The sequence below is a fragment of the Mesoplodon bidens genome (assembly GCF_964165515.1).
Source record: "Mesoplodon bidens genome assembly, chromosome: 9".
Lineage (NCBI taxonomy): Eukaryota > Metazoa > Chordata > Mammalia > Artiodactyla > Ziphiidae > Mesoplodon > Mesoplodon bidens.
The window spans coordinates 101,673,635-101,692,651 of NC_138166.1; the positions used below are offsets into that span (position 1 = coordinate 101,673,635).

The 19,017-nt window shown below is 41.2% G+C and overlaps 2 protein-coding genes across 7 annotated transcripts in view; both read left to right on the forward strand.

Moving 5' to 3' along the window:
• GALNTL5 (polypeptide N-acetylgalactosaminyltransferase like 5) overlaps positions 1–6,572 on the forward strand; it is a 137,162-nt gene extending 130,590 nt beyond the window's left edge. For 4 of the 5 annotated variants that reach the window (XM_081244073.1, XM_081244076.1, XM_081244075.1 and 1 more), the window contains 2 exons: positions 2,089–2,238; positions 5,668–6,087. In XM_081244073.1, coding sequence (XP_081100199.1) covers positions 2,089–2,238; positions 5,668–5,823 — 306 coding nt within the window. In that variant the 3' untranslated portion in view covers positions 5,824–6,087. Of the gene's footprint in view, positions 1–2,088; positions 2,239–5,667; positions 6,088–6,467 lie in introns of those variants that run through there. The other variant, XM_081244077.1, reaches the window with a different exon arrangement.
• Positions 6,573–9,434: 2,862 nt separating this feature from the next.
• Positions 9,435–19,017, forward strand: part of GALNT11 (polypeptide N-acetylgalactosaminyltransferase 11) — a 57,302-nt gene continuing 47,719 nt past the window's right edge. For both annotated transcript variants that reach the window (XM_081243842.1, XM_081243843.1), the window contains exon 1: positions 9,435–9,611. The gene's annotated coding sequence lies outside the window, so the exon portion shown is untranslated. The remainder of the gene's footprint in view (positions 9,612–19,017) is intronic.

The following is a 19,017-nucleotide window of genomic DNA, read 5'->3' on the forward strand; positions in this document are numbered from 1 at the left end:
GTGGGATTTTCCCGGACGGGGGCACGAACCCGCGTCCCCTGCATCGGCAGGCGAACTCTCAACCACTGCGCCACCAGGGAAGCCTCTTCAATTTGATTTTTGAGAAAGTTTTTAAATACATTTTTTACTTGTATTCCTCCTTTATCACTTTGGTTACTTGACTTTTGTTTCCTATTCTATACTCATAGCCAGATTTCTTTTTTAAATACAGAAACATTTCAAACATGTAAGAATGTACCAATAATAATAGATACTTCTGTATCCATTCTAATTATTAAACAGATATTAATTATTTTCCAAATTTCTTTAAGTTCTCACTTTTAAAAAAGAGAATAAGACATTGTAGGTGGCTAGTATCAGTTAGCTTTTGCTGCATAACAAAGCACCCCAAGTGGTAGCTTAAATGAGCAACTATTTAGTTCTGAATTCCAGATGAAAATGAGAGAGAGGATACGTCTGATCATAAGCATGTGGCAGAGATGATAAAAGAACCTAATTCTTTGGACTTTTGGTTTAAGGGTTTTTCTACTGAGCCATCCATTTTAGAGAAGGAATTCAATGGATATTTTTCTAGACATTCTGTGGGGGTGTTTCTGGGTATTTCTAAAGAACTCTAGAGGTTGGTTGCACCAGTCAGTAGGTCTCATGTTATGTCAGAAGTTCTGCTTTTCCATTTTCTTTAACATAATCCTTTCTGACTATCTGAGTGATATATTTCACCATAATACTTTTGAGTATTGTTTTCAGTGAGTCTTATTCTCCTACTACTGTTCCCTAAATGATTAGGTGAATCCACCTAAGAAAATATCTATAAAACTGGGATATATTACCTTGATCAATTAGAACAGTGGTTCTCAAACTTTAGTGTGCATCAGAATCACCTAAAGAGCTGGTTAAAATACAGATTACTGTGCCCCCAGACCCAGACTTCCTAGTTCTGTAGGTCTGGGTGGGCCCAAGGATTTGCATTTCTAAGTTCCTTAGTGATGCTGACGCTGCTGGTCTGGAAACCATGCAAGAATCACCGAATTAAAGAGAAGAGTCATGCAAGTGTACTATACATAAGATTTATGTTACAAGCTCATTTTTTGTGGTATTATCTATAATAATAAAAATCAAAAACTACCAAAATGTCCAACAGTACAAGACTTTTAAAGTAACTTCACATAATATCAAATGAAGAAAAGCAAGTTATCTTAATGTTGTGTATCTGTGTATGTACACATACATACTTGGATTAATATTGACTGACAAACTGTTCAAAAAGTTATTTTTCCTTTTTTCTGTGTGCTTTTCTACATTTCTGAGTTTTTCAATGGTCATATTTTGCTTTTGTGTAATAAAAAAAGGTATTAAAAATAAGCGTTTTAAAGTGTTTTAAGGACAAAAAAGATAAATAACTGAATTCAGCTATGATTGATATTTCTCTTATTACTTGCTTATATCCAGCAATACTTACACCTCAGAAAATGTTACTCCCAGAATATTGTTTGAGAATATCCTAAGATAAAATATCTTGTCAGTCTTCATACATAATCAGCATCAGAACTGGTGATGTAGAAGCAAGGGAGGATCACTTAGTATTCAGTGCACTGACTCTAGGGCCAGATTTCCTGAGTTTGAACCTTGTGCTCTGCCACTATATCACTGGGCAAGCTTCTTTTTTTTTTTTTTTTTTTTTGCGGTACGCGGGCCTCTCACTGTCGTGGCCTCTCCCGTTGTGGAGCACAGGCTCGGGATGCGCAGGCTCAGTGGCCATGGCTCACGGGCCCAGCCGCTCTGCAGCATGTGGGATCTTCCTGGATCGCGGCACGAACCCGCGTCCCCTGCATCGGCAGGCGGACTCTCAACCACTGCACCACCAGGGAAGCCCTGGGCAAGCTTCTTAACCAATGTATGTGTTAGTTTCTTCATCTGTAAAATAGGGATGATCACAGTACCTACATGATAGGGTTGTTGTGAGGATCAAATGAAATAAGAAACTTAATAAATGTTAGCTATTGTTATTTTTGTTTTAATTCAGCAGTTGCCTGTTACTAGCAAACACTCATTAATCATTAATATGTTTTCTGTTTTTCTTATGTCTAGATCTGGATGTGTGGAGGCCAACTCTTTATACTCCCCTGCTCTCGAGTAGGACATATCGATAAGCAACACGTTGCAAACCACACTGGAATTTTAGAAGCCTTGGCATATAATAATCTCAGACTGGTGCACGTTTGGCTAGATCAATACAAGGTGAAGGATATGTCCCTGGTTTGGAAAGATGAGTGAGAGTACAGAGAGGGACTGGCTCTAAAGAAGCCTTCTGCTGCTTTCTAGATACCAATTTTTGTCCTTTTCCTTAAATTAGGGCAACCCTTCAGCTGTTCACCCACCGATTTTCAGACGCTATTCTCAATTTGTTCATTTTAAGCTGCTACACTTGCACCTTACTCTTTTTTTTTTTTTTAATCTCTAGGGAAACTCAAGTTTCTCAGAAGTAAATCAACCAACACGAGAAGGCTTCTTTTTCCCCCAGATCTATTTTCCTCCCCCAAAGATTGCCCATCTGCGGCAAATACCTCTCTCTGCCCCCATTCCCATGGGCAAATTTTGGATTCTCTTCCTCCACTACCAAGCTCCCGAGTGATGCAGCTGCAGCTGGTCTGCGGACCACACAAGAACCTCTGCTCCTTTTTTCTCTAACAGTCAAAGATTTTTAGGCTCAGCAGCCATGGCCCACAGGCCTAGCCGCTCCGCAGCATGTGGGATCTTCCCGGACTGGGGCGCGAACCTGTGTCCCCTGCATCGGCAGGTGGACTCTCAACCACTGCACCACCAGGGAAGCCCAACAGTCAAAGATTTTTACATCAAAGCCAGGCCCCTTCATTTGTGCATCTCCCCATGGTTTGAGCCCCTTGCCGGGACCTTTAGAATGCACATACAGATAACATATAGATGCAGCTTCATTTTAATTTGAAAGTTCAAACAAATTTGGACAGTAACAAGACCTAATTTCAGATACATGGGTAGAAATATGTAAGAATCTCTCTGTGATATGTCCTGGTCTTGATCTAATATTTCTTTATTATTTTAAATTATAAAAGTAATAATACTCAATTTCTTGAGTAATCAGGGCAATATAAATTAGAACCCCAATGAGATATTTCTACATAGCCACCTAGATTGGCAAAACATTTTTAAAGTCTGATAGGACCATATGTTGGCAAGCACAGGAAGTCTCAGACACTGGGTGGGAGTGTTAATTGTTACACACTCACTTTGGAAAACAGTTTGGCAATATCAAGTAATAAAAGACATGAATATCCCATGATCCAGGAATTCCATCCTGTATATACACTATAGAAAGCCTGCTTTCGTGCACCAGAACACATGAACAAGAATGTTTATAAACAGCATTGTTTGTGTTAGCCCAAACTGAATACAGCCCAAATATTCATCAGGAGTAGAATGAATAAATATGATATGTTTAATGATATAATTCTATATAGCAATGAAAATCAATCCACTTTAAATATACATACAACAGTATAGGTAAATCTTAAAGATTTAATGGTGAACAAAAGCAGCCAAACACAGTAGAATATATACTGTATTTGTCCATTTCTATAAAGTTAAAAACAGGTAAAATCAAGCTGTATAATCTATGTATGGATAATTAGATATCGATACTAGAAAGAAAAGCAAAGAAATGAATACATAATCAGGACAGCACTTTAAACTAAGAGAAAGGATTATGATCAGGAAAGGCAAGGCAAGGGCCTTCTGAGATGCTGATTATGTTCTATTTCTTGACTTAGGGTTTCTGGGGTTGATTTTTCAACAATTCACTAAGGTGCACATTTATATTCTATGTGCTTTTTTTGGTATGTTTATTATATTTCCTGATTAAAAAAAATACTTTTAAAAAGGTAACACATACACATTTTTGTCTTACAGTATTGAAAAGCATGAAGTGAAAAGTAAGCTTTCTGAGCCCATAGTTTCACCCCTCAGAAGTCACCACTAAATTACTGTCTATAGTTTCCTGTTAACATGCACATACACACGAGTATATATCCTTTTCTTTTACCTAACTCGATTTGAGCAGCAATATTTTGTTGTAATTTTTCCATTTATTAGTATAATTTTAAAACATACTTTCAAAGTCTTTTAAAATCAGAGCAGAAAAACATGTCATCCTTTTAAATATTTCCTTTGAATGGATCTCTTAAAATTGATCCCATTCATAAATAGCCCCCAGAGATAAACATTCTGATCATCTTGGCTTTTTGTTATTCCTTAACAGTGCCAAAATGAACATCCCTTACATGTATCTTTTTGCACATTTGTGCAGATATATCTTGAATAAATCTGAAGACATGGACTTGTCGACCATGAGTTATGCATCTTTAATCTTGATGAATAATGTCCACATGGTCCTTCACTGCCTACACTGTCACCTACACTGCCATCAAATGTATATAAAAGTGCCTGTCTCCCCATAGCTATTCCAAGCCTAGTTTTAATTAAACTTTGTATTTCTTCTAATCTGATAGGTTGAAAATGATATCTCATTGTTTAAAATTGCATTTCCTTAGTTATGAGAGATTTTAAGCTTTTTTTTTTTTCTGTGACCAGAGGTCACAGATTTAAATGGTTGACTTGAACACAGTCAGGACTGAGTAGTTTACTGAATTTCATGGGGGATATAGTTACCAAAAGTTCCATCTAATATAAAAAGCATGTAATGTTTGGCGTAAAATCAATGGATTGTATGACACAGCATGTTGGGAAGTTGAGTGAATGCCATTGGGCAAAACAGGCTTTGGACAGGGAGATGTTGCCTAAGGTCTTCTCTGCCTTCACTCCAAAATGAGGACACCCTCCCTCAGGCCCATTCTCTCTATCAATTCCCCCTGGGGAACTAGGAGTGGCAAGACATGACGGCAAAGACCTAAGGATCCCTGGGGAGAATCCAACATGGCGTGCCCATACTGTGCTAATTTGGGTAGGCAAGCGCCTCTCATTCAACGATATTACTATGCTATATACCAGGCACTGGGAATACACAGATGAAGATACAAAGGTTCTACTTTCAAGGAGGCTTTGGTCTACTTAGAATACCTCTTAACATGGCAGAGCTTGAGTCCATTAGACACTCATACTTGGTGCTTCCTTAAATCAGAACGCAGAAAAGACTAACCAGGTGTGGTGATAATAACGGCCGACACTGACATGACACCTACTATGTGCCAGCCTTAGTCTCCTAAGAGCTTTGCACGTATGAAAGTGTTCAGACCTCACCACAGTCTCATAAGGGTAGCAGCCAAGGTCACATAGCTAATAAATAGCAGAGTCAGAAATTGAAGCCAGGTTGTCTTCCTCCAGAGTCAATTTGCCCTTAGCCGCCACCACCCCCCATTCCTGAAACCATGGAAGTGTTGAGTCCCTCTATGCTACTTTCATCGTGCTTTATCACAGCACATCCAGTGAATATATGTGGGGTGAGTGAGTCCCAGGTCCTATGTGTGTCTCTGCCCTCCCCATACAGAGGGAAGGTTTTCTGTTGTTGTTTTGTTTTGGTTTGGTTCAGATGAAAATATATACTGCTATGTTAGATATCAGGATTTGATTACCAAAGATTTGTCTGGTTTAATGAAATGACTCTTTCTTTCCATTTAGGAGCAGGTTTTCTTACGAAGACCTAATCTGAAATACCTTGCCTATGGAGATATTAGTGAGCGTGTTGAATTAAGGAAACAATTGGGTTGCAAGTCATTTCAGTGGTATTTGGATACTGTCTTCCCGGAATTGGAGCCCTCTAAGAGAGTCTCATGAAAGGAAAACCAATCCTTTTCATTCATAAAGCGTTAAAAATTCCCCTAGTCCTTCAACGTAGAGAAGAGAACAAGTTTGGAACATCATGAAATTATGTGAACTACAGTAAGAAGTACAACCAGAATGGTCTACAATAGAAGTGCCTTTTCTGCCACTAAATTTCTGGGGTGGCAAGACCTTAAACATTAGACATGCATGTTGTCACACACTTAAGGCTATCATAAAATCGATTGAGATAAAGTGTGTTATATCCAGTTATTTGCCAAGCTCACTTCGTCCTGGTAGACCATAAGGACTGCTCAACTCTTGGTCAACTCAATTCCTACTCCAGATAGGTGACCTGGGCTGGTGACCTCCCCAGAAAGACATTCGCAGAGAGCCTTGGTGGGTCCATACCAACTTCGGCTCAACTGTATTGAGCTCCTTTCTTGCTGCCAGTGTAGATTCTGGCCTTGACACATTGCTTGGTTGGGTTCCTGAGTTTCTGATGTCCAGTCACTTGCCTGGGTGTCCTGGTCCAGCTCTCCAGGCCAGCCTCCCTGTTTGTTTCTGTTGGCCCTTCAGTTAATTGGAGACATTCCCTCTTCCCTACTTCTGATTTTGCCTTTTTCATGTCTGTTCCCTCCTATGGCTCTGGCCTACAGCTCTCCTGACACTTCTTGGCTTGCATGCCTTGTGGATAATCTGTGTTCGACATGACTCGAGAAAACTGTTCAGCTGGGATTGAGGAAGAGGTAACGAGGTTCAATATCCATCCTGTGTGGACACACTCCCAGGTGTCTAAAGTACTTCTATCAGGTTAGAGGGGTGGCTGTTGCATTCACCCTGGTGAAGGCAGCTAGAAAAGTGAAAAATATATTTAATTCACAAAATGAAGAGAATGAGAAAATGAGGGAAGGCATTCATTTAAAGGAGTAAAAAGGAGGAGACTTAGGATAGAATCACTAAATCATAGCTTCTGCTGGAGAAAATATAAACTAGTTTTTTACAGCAGAAAACAACTTGACTCATCTATTATGCTCATTTAATCAACAACTGAATGGTCATCTCAGGCCAGGTGTCCTTCTAGGTGTTGGGATGCAGCTGACAATGGGGCAGGTAAACATCCCTCCCTTCATGGAGCTTGTGTTCTTTGAAATAATATATACAATGTAAAGAAAAAAGAACCAGTTTATAATGTCATTATACCCATGTATTTGGCAAAGTACTCTATAAAATCTGTTGCTGGAAAGAGATGGGAAAAACCTGTGCCCAAATATTACAGATGGCCAGGGTAACTTGATTGAGCTTTTAAAAGGTCAATCTGGCAGCACAAAGTAATGCCACATGATTAGTATATTCTGGGCCCATGTTTATACCTTAGCTGCTCTAGAAAGTAATAAAAAATTGATTGTAATAAACCTATGAATCCATTAAAATTAGAGTAAAATACAAAATAAAATTTCTGCAGCCGAAGGAAAAAAGAGAATTGTAGAATAAATTCAGAGAATCATCTTGTTTGGTAAGCATAAAGAAGGGTGTTGTAAATATCAGCTTTGCCAAAAGAAAAATGTTCTTTTTCTTAGAGCCATGGGCCTAATATTCAGTCTTAGTTTTTTAATGTAATTTAGTTCAGGTCCTAGATAGCATGAATAAGTCTTAGAAACGATGTAGAATGTTGCTTAAACAATCTCCTCTAGAATATTGTTTCAGCTGACTCGAATAGAAAACAAATCAGAGTCAATATCCAAGTACTTGGTGTGATTGAAAGGAAACCCATACTTGCTGGTAGGTGGCAATTATGGTTTTGTACAGAAATTTTAAAATCTGATCTGTATTCTGGAGCTAGTTGAGAAAGTATCTGCTCACCTGCTCAAGGCTTTTCACACACCAGTTTTGGGTATGACCAAACACTTGGACAAGCCTTACATTAGCCAGAGAATTCTGTAAGGAAAGCATACTTTCAGGAATTTATCCTAAGACACACCAAGATGAAATAAAAATAAGAGCTAACACTTATTGAGCTCTCACTATGTTTCACATCCCCTGGTAAGTACTCTGCATAGATTATCTCATCTCATCCACACAACCTTACAAGATAGTTCCTATTGTTATTACCATATCATAAAACAGAAAACTAAGGTTAGAACTTGTCCAGGGTTAGCGTTGCCAGATTGAGCAAATAAAAGTAGAGCATGCCCTGGTAAACTTGAATTTTGGATAAACAATAATATCTTAGTAAAAGTATATTCCACATATTCTATGGGACATGCTAGTGAATTTTTTTAATCTGAAATTCAAATTTTAAGCCTCCTATATTTCCTCTGGCAACTGTATCTAGGGATAGATGAACACAGCCCATAGACTAGCCTATGCCCAGCCTCAAAGACCCCGGGTTTAGATGCTACACTGCAAAAAGCATATTCATGTCATTCTTTCTAATGGTAGAAAATTGGAGCTAACCCAAAGCTTGAATTTCTGGAATGGTACGACTGTACATTAATTTGGTGGGACAGTATGAACCCATTTAAAATAACAGCTAGAAACAGATCTCCACACCCATCAGAATGGCAAATAAAATGTCTGACACCATCAAGGGTCGGGAGAAGGTGGAGCAATGGCCGGTCTCCTGCACTGACTGCACCTTAGGACACTGATTTCAGACTTTGATGTGTACATAAATTTCAGACTTTGATGTGTACATAAATTTACTGGCCACGGCGGTAAAACGCATATTTTGATTACTTAAGTACGTCTGGCATGGGGCCTGCCGGCTGAAAAAAAAAAGTATAACCTAAACGTTGAGAATTATGTTTTATTTGGCAGACAAAACCGAGGACTCAAGCCTGGGACGCAGCCTCTCAGGTAGCTCTGCGGGAGTGCTCTGAAGAGGTATGGGGGGGGAGACAGGATAGATAGGAGTTTTTGCAACGAAGATCAGATAGTCTGAACATCAAAGGTTACTGTTAAAGAAAATCAGTCAAACCCAAGTTAAGGAATTTAGTGCTTTCCTATACATGGGAAGATGCAAGAGCCAGGGCGCATTAAGATCATTTCTTTGCGGTGCACCCTAACCAGCCAGAGCCAGGATCCTGTTCTTTCCCATACTGAGTGCACCATTTGGGGGCTTGGCAGCGGACAGCCCGTTTCCACCCTGAGTTACCTCCGGGCGGGCGTGCGGGGGCTGTAATGTGATGGCCTGATGGCTGCAACATCCTTTGCTTACTGATAGGTGGCTGAAGAGTCAGGATTTCTAGCAAGCCCCCCGTGACCCCATGTGCCTTCCTGCGGCTGCTCTGCGGGCACGCTGTACTTTCCCACCCTTACCACCAACCTGTGAAGTTTTATCACAGTTTCTGCCAAGCCTTGACATTTTAACCTAGTTCTTTTATCATAAGCGGGGTCGCACATTTTTCAATATGTTTAAGGCATTTGTCTTCAATGAGCCCATTTATGTAAAAGTTAAAAACGCGAAGGCTGCCCGCGACCGACCCCTGAGCCCACCCGCAGGCGCTGACCCTCGGGAACATTGTGGAGCCCGGGGGCCGCGACGCGCCCGCAGCGGGCGATGACGTCACGCGCGGCGCCGGGGCCGCCCGTCACGTGGCCCCGGCGGGCGCGCGCTCGGGCTGAGGCCGCGGCGCGGGCACTGGTCGAGCGCGGGGGGCGCTGGTGTGCCTGCTGCTGCGTTTTCTTGCCGGCAGCTCCGCCCGCTGCGGCGAATGAGGCTCGGACCCGGGCCGTGGCGGGAGGGAAGATGCCACAGCCCGAGTCCCGAAAGGCCGGGGTCCTTCGCTGCCGGCGTCGGGGTGAGTAGCGGATGGCCCGGCGGCGGCGTGTGAGCCTGCGCGGCCTCCGTCCGTCCCCTCAGCGCCTCAGGCGAGCGGCCGCGGCCCGAGCGCCCCGAGCGCCCCGAGCGTCTGAGGCTTCGTTCCGGGCCGCGGCGGGGTCTCTGGCCGCTGGCCCGGCGTCCGGGAGTGTGTGTGGCGTTGGCAGAGCCGACGCGGCCCTGGAGGCCGGGGGTGGGCCGTGGGGGCGCCCGGCTCGCGGGGGGCGGCCGCGGGCGGCGTGAGAAAGACCTGCTCCGCCGCCCCACGGCGTTTTTTGCTAAAATACCCCAGAAAATGGTTGCGGAAATTTTCAAAACGTATAGAAACTAGAGCGAATTGAGTAACGCCCTCGCTGGTACCCTGCCCTCAGTTTCCACGGTATTCGGGCAGTGTTCACATTTCCTTAAAGGAATTTTCTTTTTTTTAATTGTTTTTTTAGTGGGTGGTTTGTGCCGCTCAGGATTTGAGCGGGTCCTTGCGTGGCGTTCGGTGGATGAGCATCTTAAGTTTCCCTTTTCTTTGCAAGGTATTTGTTGAAGAAATTGGGTTATTTGTCTTGCACAATGTCCCAGGCTCTTAAAGTACGTGCCGTTTGGATAAATATAAAAATATCAAGTCTCCACCCTCCAATACTGGTAGATTTCACCGTTTGAGTAATATTAATATGCCCATGATGGAAGAGCTTTGTGTATTTTTATCATCGAAGAAGATTTGGTCCAGCATTCCTTTTTACTTCGTGCTAGGAAAGCTGTTGGTTGGTTGGTTGGTTTTCCAAACGTAAGATGAAATTATAACTTTGAAATGCTTCTTATTACTGCTGTGCGCCAATAAAATACTGGGGTGCTACTCTCGTCCCCCAAATAAGAGTTTTAGGGCAGACTTTTTTTTTTTTTTTAATGTGTGTGCAAGAGTTCAGATGTAAGTTCGTTCCTTTTTTTATATATAAATTTATTTATTTTTGGCTGTGTTGGGTCTTCGCCTCTGCGCGAAGGCTTTCTCCAGCTGTGGCGAGCGGGGGCCACTCTCCATCGCGGTGTGCAGGCCTTTCACTGTCGTGGCCTCTCCTGTCGTGGAGCACAGGCTCCAGACGCGCAGGCTCAGTAGCTGTGGCTCACGGGCCCAGCTGCTCCGCGGCATGTGGGGTCTTCCCAGACCAGGGCTCGAACCCGTGTCCCCTGCACTGGCAGGCAGACTCTCAACCACTGCACCACCAGGGAAGCCCCTTTTTTTTTTTTAACTACACTTAATTCTTAGCTGTTACCTAGATATCCTAGATATATACCGTATGTTAAGGTCTACTCTGCCTTGAGAAAAATCTAAACCAGAAAACCTCTCTCTACCCTTAATGTTATCAGTAGAGCTTTTCAAATTAAATGTCATGAAACAGTAGTCCACACCGCTCCTGCCTTCTCTTGACAATTTCTGTGCAATTTGAGTTCTATCTTCACTTTTCTTTTTTTTTTACTCTTTTATTATGGTGGTAAAATACACATACCATGAAGTTTATTGTTCTAAGCATTTTTTTTTTTTTTGCGGTACGCGGGCCTCTCACTGTTGTGGCCTCTCCCGTTGCGGAGCACAGGCTCCGGGCGCGCAGGCTCAGCGGCCATGGCTCACGGGCCCAGACGCTCCGCGGGATGTGGGATCCTCCCGGACCGGGGCACGAACCCACCAGGGAGGCCCTCTAAGCATTTTTAAGTGTACAGCTCAGAGGTACTAAGTACATTCACAATATTGTGTCACCATCACCACTATTTCCAAAAGTTTCTCCTTACCCTAAACACAAACTGTGAAACCATTAAGCATTAACTCCCCATTTCCCCTCCTCCCAGCCCTTTCTGTCTCTGAATTTGCTTATTCTAGAGGCCTCACAGAATTGGAATCGTACAGTATTTGCCCTTTTGTGTTTGGCTTATTTCATCTGATGTGTTCAAGGTTCATCCATGCCGTAGTGTCTCTCAGACTTCATTCTTGGGTACGGCTGGCTAATACTCTGCCGAGTGGCTGTAACACAGTTTGTTTATACATTCATCCGTTGATGGACACTAGGTTGTTGCTGTTTTTTAGCTGCTGTGAATAACACTGCTGTGAACATGTGTTTACATGTGTCTGGGTGAGTCTATGTTTCTGATTCTTTGGGGTATACATCTGGGAGTGGAATTGCTGGGTCATATGGTGAATCTGTGTTTAAACTTTTTGAGGAACTAGCAAACTCTTCTTCACATTTTTAAAACTGCTTTCTTAAAGGCCTTCATACCTTACTGATTGCTAAATCTGATGGCCCTACCTCAACTCTTGCTGGCTTGATCTGACCTCTCTGTAAATCTTTTTTTTTTTTTTTTAATTTTTTTTTAATTTTGCGGTACGCGGGCCCCTCACTGTTGTGGCCTCTCCTGTTGCGGAGCACAGGCTCCGGACGCGCAGGCTCAGCGGCCATGGTCCAGCCGCTCCGCGGCATGTGGGATCTTCCCGGACCGGGGCACGAACCCACGTCCCCCGCATCAGCGGGCGGGCTCTCAACCACTGCGCCACCAGAGAAGCCCCTCTCTGTAAATCTTTGTGATGCCTTGTGTTGCTGGTCAGTACCCCTCTTGAGGTTCTCGGACTTGTTGAGCCTTCTCAGGCCCTTCACAGTCTCTTCCTTCTACACAAGATCCTTAAATATGCATATCCCCAGAGATTCAGTAATTGCTCCCTAATCCACTTTACGCTCTTCATGACTTAAAACTCCCTCTGCTATTATTTCCATGTAACTTAAACTGTAATTTTGATGTTTATTTTTAACTTCTCTCTGGGGTTTAGATTTGAATTTCAAGCTATGGATACGTCCATATTAGTGTTCTCCCCAGTGCAGCATGTCCAGAACAAAATTTATCTTCTATTAAGCCTCCAAATCTGTTCTCTCCATGGTCCTAAGCGTCACTAAAACTTGAAAACTGAGTGTTGTTTTTATTCCTCCTTTCTCCCTTGGGGCCCCATGTCTGGTCAAGTTGGTAAGTGCAGACGCTTCTGCCAATGAGCCTCCTCTCCACTCACTTCCACAGCTCTAGATCAAGCCAGGATTGCCTCTTACTGGAATTTTTCTAACTGGCCTCCCTGGCTCTAGATTTTTTTTTTTTTCCCTCTGTCCAAACCATTTTACACACTGTTCCTAGAACTTTCTTCCTAAGGTGTATTTGCTTAAAGACATTAGTTAGCTTCCTTTTTTGCATGCAGAACAAGTTGATGCTCATCCTCAGGGTCTTAGCCCCCAGCCTGTCCTCATAGAATTAATCACCTTCCACTAGCCTGAACCAGCTGTGTGTATTCATTGTAGCCAACCTTCCTACTTGCTATTCTGTTTGGAAAACTAAAAACAAATACATGTTGCAGTTTCTCAAGACTTCAGCTTTCTGCTTGAGATATTTCAGTTTTTGGCCATTGAAGTCTTAAAGTCAAACTTAAATCTTAACTTCTAGAAGGCATTTCCTTCAAGTTTTTCAAATAAAATTAATTTGGCCTTTGTACTTATTTGTATATTACTGTGGTTTATTTATATCTTTATTATGGAATTTTTTAGAGTTTGCTTTAGGATATGCCCAGTTTTTCACCTGATTTATTATTTCTTTAGGATTTTTATTCTTAGAGAAAGTGGGATTACTGACCAAAGTGTGTAAAGGTTTTTAAGGCTCCTATGCCATTGTTAAACTGCTTTTTAAAAAGGCCCTGCAATTTATAACTTTCATCACTGATAACTGTATCATTTAACTACATGTACTTCAGTGAGTACTGAAAATGTTGCTAATTTGAGTTAGAAAATAGTACCTTATTTTTATTTGCATGTCTTTACTAATTATTGAGACTGAAGACTTTTTCCTGTGTATTTCCAAGTTCATCCAGGTTGTTTCATTTATCAGTACAGCTGACCTTGAACAACACAGATTTGAACTGCACAGGTCCGTTTATACGCAGATTTTTTTGTCAACAGTAAATACTACAGTACAACAAGATATGTGATTGGTCGAATCCTCTGATATGGAAGGCCTACTGTATAAGCAGATTTTCACCTGCGTGGAGGGTTGTTGTTCCTCCTTGCCTTATTGTTCAAGGGTCAACTGCAGTTGGAAAAATGCTATATGTAGAGTCTCAGCCCCAGCATTACAGAACAGAACAGAGTTTCTCAAACTTGGCATTGTTGACATTTTGAGCCAGATAATTCTTCATTGCTGGGGGCTGTCCTCTGCATTGTAGGATGTTTAGCAGCATCCCTGGCCTCTACCCACCACATGTTAGTAGCATCCCCCAATCTGTGACAACCAAAAATATTTCTGGACATTACCAAAAGACCCCGGTGGTGTCCTGGTCTTCCCAGACATTGCCAAATATCTCAGGCTCTGGCTGAGAACCACTGGGGTATAGAGAGTGGACTTAGAGCTAGGAGACTGACTTGACTGGTACAATTCACCCTTCTGATACTCTGCATCTATTCACAGCCTACAACGTGCATTTCCATGTGAACATTCTGTTATCTACAGACTAAATTGTAAAGTTGATCTATGAATCTTCTGTTAAATAATAAGGAGGAAGCAGAAGTGAGGAGAAAATACTTAATATATACAAATACACACAAAACCCGTAAGGACAGACTACTAGAATCTGTGTCCTGTGACTCCATGGACAAGAATTAGTGGAGAACTTAGTCGTGTAAGCACATTATAACCCCTAGAAACCAACATACATACAGAACCCAAAACGGTAGTGTAAAGGTCAAAGGAGCGTTTGTTGGGTTACATATATATATATATATATATACACACACACACACACCCATTTATATATAAACACATATATATACACATATATATTTAAAAGGTTTACTATGGAAAATTTCAGACATGAAGAAAATTAATAGATTTTAAATAACCTATTAATGCTCAATCTTTTTTCATCTGTAGTCCCTATCACTATGAACTCATGGATATTTATCTTATACTTTGGGTTATAATGCAATACCACTTTATTTTTTGCTCAAATTGTTTTAGCTATGGCCATTGTAAGCTCTTTCAGTTGGTTCCATCTGTTCCTTTGACATACCCCCATCGTGGGTTTTTTCTTTTTGTGTGTGTGTGTGTGGAACTTCCTTACTTTCTGGCACTACAAGGTACTTCAGGCTCATCTTGTATATTTCCTTTCCCAGTCCTAGAGTCAGTCATTTCTTCAAGGAGCTTTGGTTCTTTTCATTGGAGAATGCTGTTAGAAACCAAGATTTGGGGGACTTCCCTGGTGGCACAGTGATTAAGAATCCGCCTGCCAATTCAGGGGACATGGGTTTGAGCCCTGGTCCGGGAAGATCCCACATGCCACCGAGCAACTAAGCCCATGTGCCACAACTACTGAGCCTATGCTCTAGAGCTGGCGAGCCACAACTACTGAGCCCACATGCCACAACTACCAAAGCCTGTGCACCTAGAGCCCATGCTCTGCAACAAGAGAAGCCACTGCGATGAGAAGCACCACAAGGAAGAGTAAACCCTGTTCGCTGCAACTAGAGAAAGCCTGCGCCCAGCAACGAAGACCCAACGCAGCCAAAAATAAATAACTAAATAAAATTTATTTAAAAAACCCCAAGATTTGGGCACTAGGTATGCTTGTTGTCACTTGGGGTGTCATTCTTCTAGGCCCTCTCATCTGACAAGCAAGGAAATATATATGTACATATATGGAAATATATGTGTAACCATCTGTATCTAAAGCTAACATGTTAAGCTAAACATGGGTTCATACTCATGTCTTGAACTCTAATCCATTTTAATGCTATAAATTTCCTTCTAATCACTACTTTTGCTGCATCCCACAAATTTTAATAAGCTGTATTTTCATTTTCATTTAGTTCAAAATATTTTAAAATTTCTCTTGAGACTTTAATTTCCAGATATCTGGGTTTTTTTTTTTAACCTTTCTGTTACTGATTTCTAGTTTAATTCCACTGTGTCTAAGAACATACTTTGTATGGTTTCTGTTCCTTTAAATCTGTTCAAGTGTGTTTTATGGCCCAGAATATGGTCTGCATTGGTGAATGTGGGCTAGAGAAGAATATGTATTCAGCTGTTGTTGGATGGAGTTTTCTTTAAATGTCAGATTAAGTTGATTGATGTGCTGCTCAGGTCATCTATTTCCTTATTGATTTTCTGTCTGCTCGATCTGTCAATTACTGACAGTGTTGTTGAAGTCTTTAACTATAATAGTGGATTTCTCTCCTCTTTTCATTTTTCTCAGGTTTTGCTTCATGTGTTTTGATACCCTCTCCTTAGGTGTAAACAAGTACAAGATTGTTCTGTCTTCTTGGAGAATTGACCTCTTTATTACCATATAATGACCCTCTTTATCCCTAATTATCTGACAAAGTCTGCTTTGTCTGAAGTTAATATAGTTACTTCAGCTTTCTTTTGGTTAGTGTCAGCATGGTATAGCTTTCCATCCTTTACTTTTAACATATACATTTTTATATTTAAAGTTTGTTGCTTGTAGACTACTTATAGTTGGATCTTGTTTTGTCCACTGTGACTCTCTCTCTTTTGATATTGTATTTTTTAGACCATTCACATTTGAAGTGATTATTGATATAGTTGAGTAAATATCTTCCATGTTTGTAACTGTTTTGTATTCATTGCTTTTTTCTGTTTCCTTTTAATTGGGCATTCTATATGATTCAACTCTTATCTCCTCTCTTAGAATGTATTAGTTTTCTGTTGCTGCTGTAACAAAAGAACACAAACTCAGTGGTGTAAAACAACACAATTTCTTTTACAGTTCTGTAGGTCAGAGGTTTGAAATGGGTCTCAGTGGGCTAAGCTCAAGGTGTGGGCAAGGCTATGTTACTTTCTGGAGGCTCTAAGGGAGAATCAATTTCCTTGCCCTTTTAAATTTCTAGAAGTCACCCACAGTCCTTGACTTGCGGCGTTCTTCCTCTATCTTTGAAGCCAGCAGTAGTGGGTCCAGTAGATTGCATCATTCTTATCTCCTCTTTTGTCTCCCTCTTCCATACTTAAGGACTCTGTGATTACATCCGGCCCACCTGGATAATCCCAAATAATCTCTGTATTTTAAGGTCAGGTGATTAGCAACTTTATTCTGTCTGCTGCCTTAATCTGAGGATTAGAATGTGGATATCCCTGGGGGGCTATTATTCTGCCTACCACATAGCATATCAGTTATATTTATTTAAAAAATTTTTTGGTGATTGCCCTGGAGTTTACAATATGCATTTTAAATTAACCTGAATCTGCCTTAAAGTAACACCATATTGCTTGATGTGTCATATAGATACCTTGTTAATAGCATAATCCCAATTTGTGCCTCCCGCCGCTGTGACCTTGCTGTCACTCATTCACTTACCAGTGTGCTATGATCATCTAATACATTGTTACTATTATTACTTTAAACAAATGGTTGTTTTTTAGGTCAGTTAAGAATAAAAAAATAAAGGATTTTATCTTCATTTTATTTATTCCTTCTCTGATGCTCTTCTTTTCTTTATGTAGATCCAGGTTTCTGACCTGTATCATTTTCCTTCTGCTTGAAGAATTCTTTTTTTTTTTTTTTTAACATTTCTTGCAGGACAGATCTACTGGCGATGAATTCCTCAGTTTTTTTTTGGTCTGAAAAAGCCTTTATTTCTCCTTCACTTTTGAATTATAATATCGAGGAATATGGAATTCTAAAGTGGTGGTGGGGTTTCTTCCTTACTTTAAATATTTCACTCTGCTCTCTTCTTGCTTGCATGATTTCTGATGAGAAGTCCACTGTAATTCTTACTCCTTTCTCTGTAGTTAAGGTGTTTTTCACTCTCTAACTTCTTTCAAGATTTTTTGTCTTTTGATTTTCTGAATATGGTATACCTAGATGAGGGTTTTTGAGGGTATTTAATCTGTTTGGTGTTCTCTCAGCTTCCTGGGGTCTGTCATTAATTTTGGAAAGTTCTTGGCCATTATTATTTCAAATATTTCTTCTGTTTCCTTTTCTTTTTTTTTCTCCTTCTGATATTCTAATAATGGGTATATGTTATACTTTCTGAAATTGTCCCACAGTTTTTGGATGTTCTGTTTTTTCCATTCTTTATCCTCTTTGCATTTCAGTTTGCAAAGTGTCTGTTGACCTATATTCAAGCTCACTGCTTCTTTCTTTGGCTGTATGGAGTTTCTGATGAGTCCTTGGGAGGGGCTTTTACAATGCTCTTGGTTTTTAGCATTTCCTTTTGATTGTTTCTTACAGTTTCCATCTGTTTACATTACCCTTCTGAAAGTGTGCACCTCAGATTGGGACTTGAACCCACATGCTGGGACTCAAATCCAGACTGGGACTCGAACCCATGTGGCCGGGACTCGAACCCAGCCAAAACTCAGATTGGGACTTGAACCCACACGGCTGGGGCTCAAACCCAGCCAAAACCCACAGTCTTCCAACTGAGATCACACACCTGGTTTCAGGACTTAATGAAGCTCAGGTTCTCGATGTCTCATCACAGAAAGAATTCAGTGAGAGACAAAGTGATAGGTAAGAAGTGGATTTATTTAGAGAGAAGAGTGTGGGCCATCACAGAAGGTGAGAAAGGCACCAGGGTATGGGAGTGGGTAATTTCATAGGCTAATGAGTGGGAGGAGTACTCCAGCTATTTTAGGAAGGGGTGGGGATATCCAGGAACTGGGCCACTGTCCACTTTTTGATCCTTATGGTCAGTCTTGGAACTGTCCTGGCGCCTGTGAGTGTGTCATTTAGCTTGCTGATGTGAGCGTATACTGAGGCTCAAGGTCTAGTGGGAAAAGTCGACTTGTTTGCCATCTTGGGCCCAGTTGGTTCTAATCAGTTTATGTCATGTCCTTAGGTTATGTCATTCTTTCAGAGGTTGTGCCCTGCCTCCTTCCCTCCTGCTTCACTGCTGTTCTTTGCATGTTGTCTTTTTCCATTAGAGCCCTTAACATATTAATTACAGATATTTCAAAATCCCTGTGTGATAATCCCAAAATCTGTGTCATCTGAGTCTGGTTCTAATGATTGCTTTGTCTTGTCAGACTGTTTTCTCTTATTATGCCTTGCATTTTTAGTTGTTTTTGCTGTTGAAAGACTGACATGTTGTATCAGGTAATAGGAACTACTAGGGGTTTGGCAGTGTTTAATGTTTGCTGTAGCTACAGGTGCCAGAGGCTTCAAGTTCTTCTAGTGCCCTTGTTTATATCTGCCCTCTTGACTGGGGTTTTCTAAGTACTGTTCCCCAGAGAGAGTCTGTGTCTTGCATCTCTTTCAGCTGTAACCCACCAGTATTATATTTGGAGCCCTGCTGGTGTGATGGTAAAAAGTGTGAGGGAGGGTAAGAGTTCTGCAATCTTCCAGTTAAATCTCAGCCTATGTC